The following is a 13062-nucleotide window of genomic DNA, read 5'->3' on the forward strand; positions in this document are numbered from 1 at the left end:
TGCAAACGTGACATGAAGACGATTGACATCAACACTAACACATGGGAAGGTGTAGCTCTGAAGATCGTCCGCTATGGAGAGGCACCGTCAGGGAGGGCGTTCAGAGAGCTGAAGCTGTAAGGCACGTACAGCAGACCGACAGGAGAGCTAAAAGAAAGGCACGGGCAGTCTTAGTATTGGCCCCAACAGACTTCATCTGCTGCAAGTGCTCTAAGGATTGCCACTCAAGAGTGGGGCTTTACAACCACTCAAGGCAGTGCAAACTTCTTGCCTAGCTAGTGCTACGCCATCGTTTCTCGAGACGAATGGATGCCAACTCATACTCATACGTTTCAATAAATAAACATAGAATTTTAATCTTACATTATGTAATAAACAAATATCCGGTTATGCAATGTGCAAGTCTAAGTTAGACAAAACTAAAAAAATAATTACCTACAAAAATCTGTCAGACTTAGGTCTTTTGGAAAACCTTTTGGTTCTCTTCACATATGAAATTAATGCCTTTAAAGGTTTTCATTTTCTGTGGATAATATTTTTCTTATATCCTGTTGATCTTTGCCTCCAATGTCTGCGATCAACATGGCTCTCTCTATCAAATATTTCAGACAATGAAAGTCGCAATGTTTTTAGCCTTTGGACAAGGCCCTTTTGCTGTGTAGTGGCGAGCGACAGGGTTTGAGTGAAACGCACCCAGCAGAGAGCGATTGGGCACCACACAATGTTGTGCAGCAAGAGTGCCTGGTCGAAGAAAGGCTACACCAGTAACACCACTGCTACTAGCTAGCGCATGTGCACAGATTTCAAATACGGCATACAGCGCAGTTGTCCTTCTCACAGATTCCTCTTGACCGAATCATTAAAAGCCATCAAAATGGACAGAAATGGATTAGACCAGCCTACAGCTGTATTGGAGGAACCAAATGTTCAACGTGTTTTGTTGTCTAAAATTGGACTATTCGTATGTACCGTACTGGTATTCAAATTGAAGCAATTTTCAATATTTAAGTTGGGATTTAGACGCGATACTACTACCCAGTTTGAGACCCAAAATCTATTAGTATCTGCAGCCTGAACACAGAGCGTTCGGGCTGGTCGCAGTTTGGGTAAGGGCAACATTGATCTCGGTGTCCTCGCTAGGTTATTAAATGCGGACTTCAGTGCAGGCCTACTCCTATATTGTAGGTTAGTGGGGGTACATTGAACACTTTCCTGGCATGTTAGGTATCTGACTCTGAGCCGGGTCAGCCTTCCCACTCAAGCTAGTAAAGTAGTTGAGCGACAAGTATGTCTAATTCCGCGAAAAACTTCTCATTTATAATAATGACATTTGCTGGGTTAGTTTTTCGCTTCTTAGACAGACACCATTGATACATGTATACGCTATTGCAACGGTTTAAACCGTTCTGATTGAAACGCAACTTCGACCCAGTTCCCCCCGCATAAAAATGGTTATTATTATTTTTTCAAGCTTGGTTTTCAAACCAATTTGGAAAGAATATATACAGGATTAATCAGTAAACATTTTGACTCACCTCTTCCACTGTTTCCTCCTGTTTTCTGGTTGTTTCCTCCACTTCTTTGCAGCGCTCCCCAATTCATTGCTGCCTTTGTTTGAAAAATGACCGCACGAACGTCTATGGCAAGCCAAATGCTCATTCACAATATTACGAAGTTAAATTTAGCGCTCGAACAACTTACTAGTACCGGTACATGTACTTTAGTCAATAAACGTAAGTGTAGATATCTACCGATATAGTGATTGTATGGAGCATTTGGCTTGCCATAGATATTTGTGCGGTCATTTTTGAAACGAAGACGGCGATGAATTGAGGAGCGCTGCAAAGAAGTAGAGGAAACAACCAGAAAACAGGAGGAAGCAGTGGAAGAGGTGAGTCAAAATGTTTACTGATTAATCCTGTATATATTTTTTTCCAGATTGGTTTGAAAACCAAGCTGGAAAAAATAATAATGACCATTTTTATGCGGGGGGAACTGGGTCGAAGTTGCGTTTCAACCAGAACGGTTGAAACCGTCGTAATAGCGTATGTATCAATGGTGTTTGTCTAAGAAGCGAAAAACTGACCCAGCAAATGACATCATTATAAATGAGAAGTTTTTCGCGGAATTACAATTAGACATACTTGTCGGGCAAGTAGAGTAGTAAATTAGTACCATGTCCATCATCGATGGTGTCCCCATGCTACACACAAGGTCTCCAATTATTCAAGGGCTGTTTTCACAAAACACACAAAATTTGTGAAGCGAAGGATGCGACTGTCGAAAAAATCCAGCGTTTATGTTTTAGCATCTACGTGATAAGCACAATCAGGGTATGCAATCATGACTTTCTCACTTTAAAAAATTGTAACTTCTAAAAGAATGCACCAACTGACTGAAAAATTCACATGCAGCATGCTAAGACATCAGTAATCACATGTGGTAAGACAATAGCTAATTTCTTCTCATTTACTGTTAATTATTAAAGGTTAATTACCAAAAAGTCCCCCAAAACCCACGTAATGCGTCAAAAAAAAGCGTTTTACAACTTACGTAAAATCAAGATTTGAGGTCCATATTTTAAGTCTACCCCTATGTGTTTGGTATCAAATTAATGGATTTTTTCCTGGCATTGCTTGCATGCAATAAAAATCAGCTGGTTCTTTCAGCTGGAGAAAGTTATAAGGTCTGAAGTCCCATCCTGGTAGGAGTGTAATGCTGGCTTATTTTTGTGACATTGTGACCTTTTAACCCATGCTGTACAGCTATACATGGAGAAACAGCTTATTTTTCTGCTTTTCCTGAAAGTACTGAAGACACACTACAATATGGTGCGCTGTTTGCCAATAAATGTTCAGCCAGTTTTGAGTTTTGAGCCATTTTCAAATGCTGAGTAAAATAAGTGCAGCCATTTTTCAGTATTTTCAGTGAGGTATATCCTAATTTGACTACTTTAAAGACTTTTTTCCCCTTATTGAATATCCTTGTTTTTTTTAAACCATGAATTGTACATATATGTAGAAATCTATTGTGTGAAAATTTTAGCAAATTTGAGCAATAGGAACTTATTTTTTTATATTTTTACAAATTGCTGAGCATAAAAAAGTGCGATACACGCCCATGTTATACTGCATGAAGGTCATATGATAAGTGTTCAGTGTTCATATTTCAATGCTTGTTCAATTTCTAAAGATATCATAAGCAAAAACATAGTATTTTGGCTTAATATGTCATTGTTTGACTGTCACAGCTTGGATATCAACTCAAGTCATCATAAATCTCACATTCATTCTTCTATCTGTGTTTACAAATATGAGAATTGATCCAAACACTGTGCGCACATTCAAGGTCAAACTGTACAGATAACTTTTTGATGAAAAATATAATATCTTCCAAAGTACCAGCACTAATTTCATAAAAATTTGTAATAATGGCCACTATATGTCTGTTACCTACACTGTATTCCTGAAAGTTTCGCCTCTTCACTCTTTGGCAAAAGTGAAATATGATAAAATATGTAAAAGTGGTTTTATTTGAATTCAAAATAATGCCTACAAAATTGATCATCCATTTCGAGAAGTGAAAATATGAAATTCATTCATATTTTGTGATATGTCATGGCTATGTGCTGGTGGTGAATGAAAGAGATATATCAGGAATATCTAACAGCATTATCAGATGAAAAAAACATTCTCCTTTTTTTTAATGAATTTTTCCAATATATGAGTCATTTCAATGTAATTCGACACCCCTAATTTAAATGCTAATTCATGTGCAGTTTAATGCAAAATTTTGACTCGTTCTTTACATGAAATGAAAATTTGAACACTCAGCTACAACAAACAACAAAAAAAGCATTTTCACCAAGTTTTTTCATTTTTGCCCTGTTACACAATTGCATACCCTGATTGTGCTATTGACCTCTAGCGTTTATGTTTGAGCGTTTATGTTTTAGCCTGCAAGAAGTCACCAAACCTGTGCAGGGTTTCGGAAATGTCCAATTACTATTCGTCCTAATATTAGGGAGCTTTAGATTTTGACGCGCGGACGTTTGAGACGACGAGTGCGCTGGACGTTCTCCTTTCCCCTGCGTCGTGTTGAAAAGTAGCTTTAGATTACGCTGGGACGCAACGTATAAAAAATAAAATTGCGCCCCCATATGATCGGTGCATGAAATAGCTACGTTGTATGTTGCAAACTGTGCGGACGTAAAAATAGCCCAGTACGCGTAGTGAAAAACTCAGGCGACGCAAGCTAAAAATAGATTGACTTGATGCGCGCTTCTGCGAACGCTCAGAGCATGTTTTTTCCCTCTGAACGTCCACGCGTCTAAAATCTAAAGCTCTGTAATTTACTTCAGTCAAAGTGAACGTAGACAGGGCCCCGTCTTATAAAGACTTGTTCAAGTTCAAGTTCAAGTTCAAGTTTATTCAAAGTTTCCACAATACAAAAATTACATATAAGAACAATAATATGTAACAAGGAATACATTGTTGAATATATGCGATTAAAACAATTTGCAGAATATTTGAATATAAATTGACAATGTATAGATGCATTATAGATGTAAAGTGTGGAGGGGTCTGAGAAAAGAAAGCTTGTATTTTAATAAGACCCCTGAAAAGGCAAGTTAAGACATGTAATATAACAACTCACTAAGATATTCATACAAACATTAAAGCCATAGAATAATTCTAGTGGAATCCCTCAAGAAGCGCAGCAACCACACCTCAGAGATCAAAAAAATTGACACCAAATTTATTCCCCCCCCCCCCCCCCCTAGTCAATTTAAAATTTATTTTATCGGCTAGTGATATATGACCACAAGAGGGAGCAGCAACTTTTTTTTTTTTAACTTTGTGGTATGGTCTCAGAACCCTCACTTCTCCACATGTACAGGTAAGGACCCTTTCAAAAGGAGTTTTCTAGTTTTTACCATAAACCAGAATTATACAGTGGCTTTAACATACATCATCCAATGGATGGATTCTAAGTGCGCACACACACTACTTTACGATTGAATGCAAATCCATCTTACAAAAAAGTTATGATTGAAATTAAGACGGAGAACTGCAATCAATCAATTACAGGTTGCGATTGATTGCAGCTTTCAAGAGATGCGTGATTGATTGATTTCTATCACAAGTTTTATAAGACAGGACCCAGGTTAATAAGCACTCGCTCGTACGATTTCCTCCGTGGCCGTGCTATGATCAAGCTATTCAAGGTGGCTTTTAAAAAGAACAAGATCTACTTACGGCATGCCCTACTTACTTGATTGTCTTCCTCTACAGTCTATCTAGACTAGATCTTACGTTAGATCTAGATCTGCCTGTAGTGTAGGTAGCAAAAAGTAGAGTCCAGTCAAAGTGTGGGTGTCCCACACTAACGGTTTCTTCACGGTCTTCACGCGGGTAGATCTACGTCCACTTATCCAGCCTCGCAAGGGCAGCGCCACCGCACCGCGTACGGGGGGATGTTTCTCTGCGCTGTCGCACACACCACGAGCGAGATAGGCCTAATCAGGCTTGTTATCGTCAGGGTGAGCTAGCCGAGTCTACGGTCGATCACTAACTGTAGACGGTACGTAGCTCCTCAAAGTGCACAATACTACACACGTTATACACGTACCACACGTACGTACACACACGGACAATCATCGTGCGCGGTATGGCGCACCGTACGCACACGCACTGAAGGGACTTGTATGTGACCAAAGAGATTTTCCGCAGTGACTGCGAGGAGAAAAATCTCTTTGTATGTGACACACGCGGCGCAATTGTAATTGTGCAAACAAAGATCCTACACTCCGTCCCCTTTGCTTTGGTTAAAAAAAAAAGAAAGATTATTATTGCCTTTTCATAAATTGAGTTCTTTCAAATGCCCAATTTTGTGAAGAATCCATTTGGTTCTCCTGTTTGTTCGTGGCACGCTTTGACATTCCGGCTGTACAACCTATATAGTTCTATGTACACACACATACATAAACACCCATAAAGTAATACACACACCCACACTCACACACAAACACACACACATCCACACACACATGCACATACACCACGCACACTCATCTTTCACACTCACACATGATTTAATATGAAAACACAAAACGCATACACATACACACACGAACGGGCTCATGTGCGGACCTAATATGCAGGCCTTTATATTCATTTTTCTTTTTGGCGAGTATTGTAGATTGATCATTACAGGTCAATGATATTGATTATCATCGATAATATGTACCCCTCATCTGTGCTGCACATTCTGCGCTCCATATCAGTATATTATTCTGTCATGAATGTGTTTTATATCTGTAATGAATAACGAATGGATTTTGTTTTGTATAGGTAGATCTTAAATTCTGATGAATTGTTTTTGGTATAAATTGTCAGAGATAATTAATTTGTTAAGTGTTGTTTTGTTTTATGTATTGTATTTGGGGAAGTTTTCAGAACTGGATCTTTCTTTTTTTTTGTTTTTTTTTGATTTTTGGTACTTTGTATTAAGAATTTACAGGGTTTTTTTCAGGCACTTTTACAGTACATGACCCAGCTCCTCCATAAGGCTCAAAGAATTGTTTCTACATATATTTTAGTAACAAGTAGAAGGAGGGCGCACTTTTTTCTGTAAAACTGAACATATTTATTTATAATGATATTCCCCTGTTAAATATGCCAAATAGAAATAACAAAACAGAGGCAAAAGCTTAAGAGGGTTGAAATGAGATTGCCAAGGTTAAGAATTGATGAACTGTGTGGCATCTTAGACTTGTCATTCTCTTCCTTATCGCCACTATCATAATTATCATCAACATCATCGTCACATCATCATAATTGTCATCATCATCATAGTCATCATCATCATTATCATCACCATCATCATCGCCATCATTATGAATTATACCAGTGAGGTGGGAGGAATATGATTATGTATATCATATGTTTATATACAGTCATTATTTACGGGCCGGTTTTGTCCATTTTGATTTCCCCCTTTGTATTGTTGAATATGTATATTTGTAGGATTTATATCTTTGCATATGCATTTATCATTATGTATATTTTCTCGTTTTTTCTGTAACAATGGATGTGAAATAATTATTTCATTTTATTGGGTGGATTTAATGTAATTTATTGGTAATGAATTTCGCAAATGAGTTATTTTTGTGCGTTTCTTGGGTTAAATATATGCTGATATAAGTTCATTGTTTGTGAGTTTTTTTTCGTTTTGAAACAGCTGTTCATGTATCATGTTTGTGTGTAAATGTACTTGTATACATGTATATATTTGTGTAACTGTCAATAACCATTATTGCGGTGTGATGGACTGGGTCCACTATATTTTTTTTTCCTTGTACGTACCTGCCTGTGGGCAGGTAGTATCCTAGGATTATTTATCACATGCTTTAATTTGCAATGGAAATAAAGTATGCTATACAAAAAAAAAAGCCAACATTTCTGAAAAGTCAGAACTCATATTGATTTGTGTGATTGTCCCAAAATGGATCATTTTTCAATAAAGTACTAAAGGCCTATATAAACTTGTAAAAAATTATATTTTGGGGCTAGGACATGTGACTCTTTCAGGACTTGCCCCTCTCCCTCTTTTTCCTCCTTTTTTTCTTTCTTTGTATGAGTGGATGTGTAACGCAATGTGTGCTTGATGTTACAATAATATAATACGCATACATGTGTTTCAATGCGATAATGTGAATATACACATTGTCTAGGCCTAAGCTAAATGTGTTTCTATGTGATAATATACATTTCTGTGTGATATAATGTTACATACAATACTAGTAGGCCCTATACTAAATTTTTATGTTTGTAATATACATTCATGTAGGCCTTTGGAAATAAAAATGAAAAAAATCCTTTTATTCGTATACAGTCACTGACAGGTTGTGGTCAGTCTATTTCGAATAAGTGTGTATCTTCGCGCCTGGCTGGTTGTCCCCACCTACCCCCCCCCCCCCTAATATATGAAGGACAACGTGTACGTGTAGGGACCTATATCATATTTTGCCATTGAGAAAATACCCCCTCCCTCCCCCCCCCCCTTCCCCAATAACTGTCATCTCTACATTTAAAGAGGAATTCTGGTCCAATTATAATTTAGTCTGATAAGAAAGAATAAAGTCCCACAGTACATATAACAGTGAAATTTGATTTAAAAATCAGGGAAGCTATAAAATTGAGTATATGAATATAAGAACGACCAAAGTCCATGGAAGACCATTTCGAGTAACTTTCAAACTTCATATCTTTTTTATTTGTCCAATAATATTCTATTTAACTGTTTAGCATTGTATATACAAATTAGAACATTATACTATTATGACAATTAACATTATTACATTAATTGGGGAGAGGCCATTTTGTGTGGTGGACTTGGGTCGTTCTTTGATTCATATGGACTTGGGTCGTTCTTTGATTCATATACTGGTACATCACATACTATAGAGATGAGAGAAGGATGAGAGAGGGCGCTATTATATGAATGTAAGAATGACCCAAGTCCTTCATTCTTACATTAATATAAGATTTAACTCATTCATTTCAGGCACTTCCGCGGGTAATTAGGATTTATCATTTATACACAAGATGAGTCCATGTATAAGCTACAATTTCCCATGTCAAACTGAATTTGGCCAATGATTGGACTTGGGTCGTTCTTATATTCAGATCTTCAATTGTGAAGTTTCACAAAGTAATTTCTGAAAAACAGTTAATAGGCCTATAAAACTACAGTTGATATTAATACCCGGTATATGTATCTTGAAGTATATACTGAGCTGATGACTCATAACCCCACAATCTTCCATCGATCATACACACACAAAAAAAAAAATGACAATGATTTAATGTTACCATTATCAAAGTGTAAAACATGATTTTCTTCTTGGTTAAATAACTTCAGATTATTGATGAGTTAGATATAACCAAGATATGAGACTGCGATTATAGGGCGTAATTGATGATAACTGGAAATTTCAAACTTTACATTACTACAACATGTAATGCAAAGGTTGTGAGGGAATGACATCATCACTTCACTGTTATTCTAATTGACTGTTCAAGTTAATGTTTCCTGAAAATCAGTGAAATTTCATAATGTCATAATTTCCTTATTTTCCATCCGATTTTGATCATACTTTTAATGTCACTGCTAAAATGTTACTCCCTCAGACTAACTTGCAACTGAACTGGAATTCCCCTCTTTGCAGTTATGTAGGGTCCTATGCTCCGGGCTGGGTATTATAAATTATAATGTCAATGATTGTCTCTGATATTTTGCCTCTGATGTTTTACCTCGGTAATCATTATCATTATCATAATCATTATCAATATCATTTTCATCATCGGTCATCACTATTATCATATCTATTCGTCGTAATAATACCGTACCATTCACCGAAAAATAAAGGACCATGATAACTATGTTTTTTCCATCGAACGTACATTACATCTGTAATTATGTCTAGATGAGTCCAGTAATAATGATTGCTATGAGAGTAAAGGATGAAACAAGTGATGCTCATTATAAGGTATGGACAGTGTTTGCCAATAACTTTTCTCTCTAAAAATAGCTGTTATTTCTTACTTCGGTATCAAGGTATGTACACTTCTAGACTTTTCACTTTCAGAAGTGTGCGGCGTCACTGGCACATAGTACAGTGTGCGCGGAACGGCACGCGCGGGGCGCATATCGAGCGAACTGCCTAGAAATGGCGTCTGCTTTGAAGGTTGTCAGGAGATATTTCTCCCATAGAACACACGGCATTGTCAAGTTTATGACACGAAATTTGAATTCTGATGCGAAGATCGGTCGCTCTCTAAGTGGGATTACGAAAACAATTACAGAAGGCGACTTATGGGAGGAGTACAATTCGCTGAAGAGCTATTGTGAGGGATATGGTAAGTCTGCCACATATATCTCAACGAGCGAGATATTACACAACCCCATTTACATACATTGACTGGGTCATTGTACAACTGTACATAATAGTTCTACATGATACTATCTGGGTCCCTGACTCAAACTACCAGCCAGTGGCAGTACCACTCCACTGCCACTGCACTGGCACTCGCCACCGGCCACACACTGGCGCTAGGCATCGTGCAGTAGATTACAGATTTTCATTTGGCCTTGATCCACATGGCCACACCATGTTCTAGTTAGACTATTACGTACATATGTTCGTATTGCCATGGATAGACACAATGGAATACTGACTGTACCGTACTGTAGACGTGTAGTAAACTTACTGTAGATTCTAATGTCTGAGAGAGAAATGTACCATGACGTTGACCATGTCTACGCCTACGGTGTGTAGCTATCCAGGGCAGGGGTCCGGGGTTTAGGGGCCAACTAGCTAAGTGTTTTGACCTTATTAGTAGATCTAGAATTAGTAGATAATTTACAGGATTGTAGAGTCAGAGACTCCAACCCCAAGCACCTTCTGATCTGGAGATTCTCCCGCCTGAAACCCCTAGCAAACAGGAGACTCCAACTTGATGTGCATGAAGTTCCTTGTGGCCGGGGTCCAGCTCTAGGGTTCTAGATGTTATATCGTGCTATCTAAGGCTTTTTTCAACATACGATGACACTAAGTAAGAATATCATTTCAAACGGGAGAAATTAAATCTCAAGAGGGTGAACAGAAGATTTTGCAAAAATGGGCTTTCCGGCGGGAGATCTCCCGTCGAAAGTGGGAGAGTTGGAGTCTCTGTAGAGTTTACCTTGCCTTGCCTTGAATTTACCTTGCCTTGATAAGGCCACACCTCGCTAATACAGTCAGTCATGGTTAGTACATTTCTGCAGATAATGTGGTGTGGCGGGGTTAAGGGGGTCCCATAGGACCCATTTTAAAAACCCAGTTGCATTAATTGTCTTTTGAAACTTAGGAGTGTGGGGGCGTCAATGGCGATTTGTGGTAGTTTATTCCAGCCGTTCATTTTCACATGTTTCAGCTTCTCTGCAATGTCATTTCGATGCAACTTTTGGCTGCAACAAAGGTTAAGGAAATTTAATATTGCAATAAATATTGATGAGTGCACGCAGAAGTAACAAACACCAGTTCATGACTCGCTACTCGCATAAATTTACCTGTCATTGTATTCAGTAGGCATATTATGCTCCTAAGCCAGTTGCAAGAAACTTGAAAAATCAAACACAAGTCCCCCTTGACCGATGGTATAGCCCTGTCTCTTCACGGTGGACTGACCATACATAATCCCAACGTCAGATAAGAAGCCCACCGTGAAGAGACACATACACTCAGTGTACCTTTAGTCTAAAGTCCCCAAATCATATGCAACGTTGCATTTAAATGCAAGTCCGTTGAAAGACGTTTGATATTGGTTCAGGGTATGTAAACACTCTGGACATTTGTAGTTTTGTAAAACTTTCAAACATGTCATTTCAAGTTTTCACCAATCATGTGAAACTGTCATCTCACATTGTCAAGGCCCAAAGACCTGTCGGAACAACCATGGATGCAATATGGTTATGACATACCAGTCACTATAGTGACATTTCTTGTTAATTACACTTATCTTTGTGTGGCACTTTTGTTGTAAACTTTCTCTTCATGTTATTTGCGATTTATAGCATAATGGTGGTGGAACAATATTTTTTTCTGTGGCTGCAGCCATGAAATTCATTTTGAAGTTTCTGCTGATTTCTTCTCACAGCTGTTAACCACACCACCAAGGTGAGTCCGAAGACAGTGTTTGCCAACAATGAAGTGAGTTTGGAGGACATAGAGGTGTATGGTTTTGACTATGACTACACCCTCGCCTGTTACAACGATGCCCTTCACCATCTCATCTACAGACAGGCCCTGGACAATCTCATCCAGAACAAGAAGGTGTGTTGCATTGAAGGCAGAAATTAAGCATTGTTAGTAAAACATGATGCAACTTTGGGAATTCAAAGAGGAATATTGAAGATGATCAGCAGAAAACCACTCGGAGAGAACAGACCTACACCAAACATCTCACTTCCACCCATATTGTGATTTCCACCCTATATTATGCTACAGTCCTACATTCATATCATCTCCATTATTAGATTCCTTGACCGTCAAAAGATACCCTCACTGCCAACCAGCCGTCGCTGCCTCCTACGTTCTTTCTGGCCAACAGCTTAAAGGGATGGTACAGTTTTGGCTAGATTAGGAATTCAAATTTAAAATTTTTGTGAGATAATTAGAAACCACTGATGAAATATTAATCATGCAATTATAAGAGAATTCAAAGTTTACTTGATAAAAATCAGTTTTAAAATGGCCGAGATATCCAAAAACAAAGTAAAATAGAGTAGTCCCAATAAAAGGTGGGTCCTACCTTTCATTAGGACCTCCATGTTTTTGGATATCTCACTCATACCTATTTTGAGTCTTCACATAAAATCTTGGTTAATGAATTTTTGTTGGTTTTGTGATGCACGGTCACAAATGTTCTCCAAATGTCATTCATTGTTACATGATCTCTGTTTTAGCTTACCTGAGCCGAATGGCTCAAGTGAGCTAACTGCAATTTTCACTGTCTGGTGTGAAAACTTTCTTCACATTTTCATCGTCTTCTGGAAAACTAATGGCTGGGTGGATTTGATTTGGCAGGAATCATCATGGGTGGGGGGAAGAGGTTCATAAAATGTTTTTAGTACAAATGGTGGTGCCTCAAGGGTTGGGCCCAAATACCACAAAATTAGCAAATTCTTCTGACATTTCATATTCTGGAAAATCAGGGGCTGGATTTTGACAGGAGTCATCTATGAAGGGAGGGGATCATAGTTTCTACAAATGATGGTGCCCAATAAGCCAGTTTGTAATTACTGTATACGCTATAATTTTCGCGTACATAAATTTTCGCGAATTGCCGCTGTCACACATTTTCGCGAGTGGTTAAATTTGCGATTGGGGGACCAGAGAAAATATGAAGTGGCAAAGAAAGTGTGAATTTTCAACTCACTAGCAAATAAGAATGATACTAGTTATACACTGCATGAAAAAAAAAACTTACCAAACTATGCGAACTAGTAAGTTAGAAT

The 13062-nt window shown here is 38.1% G+C and overlaps 2 protein-coding genes across 3 annotated transcripts in view; one reads left to right on the forward strand and one right to left on the reverse strand.

Moving 5' to 3' along the window:
- LOC139710402 (TBC1 domain family member 24-like) overlaps positions 1–5403 on the reverse strand; it is a 46963-nt gene extending 41560 nt beyond the window's left edge. For both annotated transcript variants that reach the window (XM_071622327.1, XM_071622320.1), the window contains exon 1: positions 5275–5403. The gene's annotated coding sequence lies outside the window, so the exon portion shown is untranslated. The remainder of the gene's footprint in view (positions 1–5274) is intronic.
- Positions 5404–9772: 4369 nt separating this feature from the next.
- LOC139709545 (5'-nucleotidase domain-containing protein 3-like) overlaps positions 9773–13062 on the forward strand; it is a 46642-nt gene continuing 43352 nt past the window's right edge. Inside the window, exons 1-2 of the mRNA XM_071621505.1 lie at positions 9773–9923; positions 11703–11878. Coding sequence (XP_071477606.1) covers positions 9800–9923; positions 11703–11878 — 300 coding nt within the window. The 5' untranslated portion in view covers positions 9773–9799. The remainder of the gene's footprint in view (positions 9924–11702; positions 11879–13062) is intronic.

This window comes from Diadema antillarum, unplaced genomic scaffold (genome assembly GCF_040938485.1).
Source record: "Diadema antillarum isolate AM-2024a unplaced genomic scaffold, OU_Dant_1.0 scf00000038, whole genome shotgun sequence".
Classification (NCBI taxonomy): Eukaryota; Metazoa; Echinodermata; class Echinoidea; order Diadematoida; family Diadematidae; genus Diadema; species Diadema antillarum.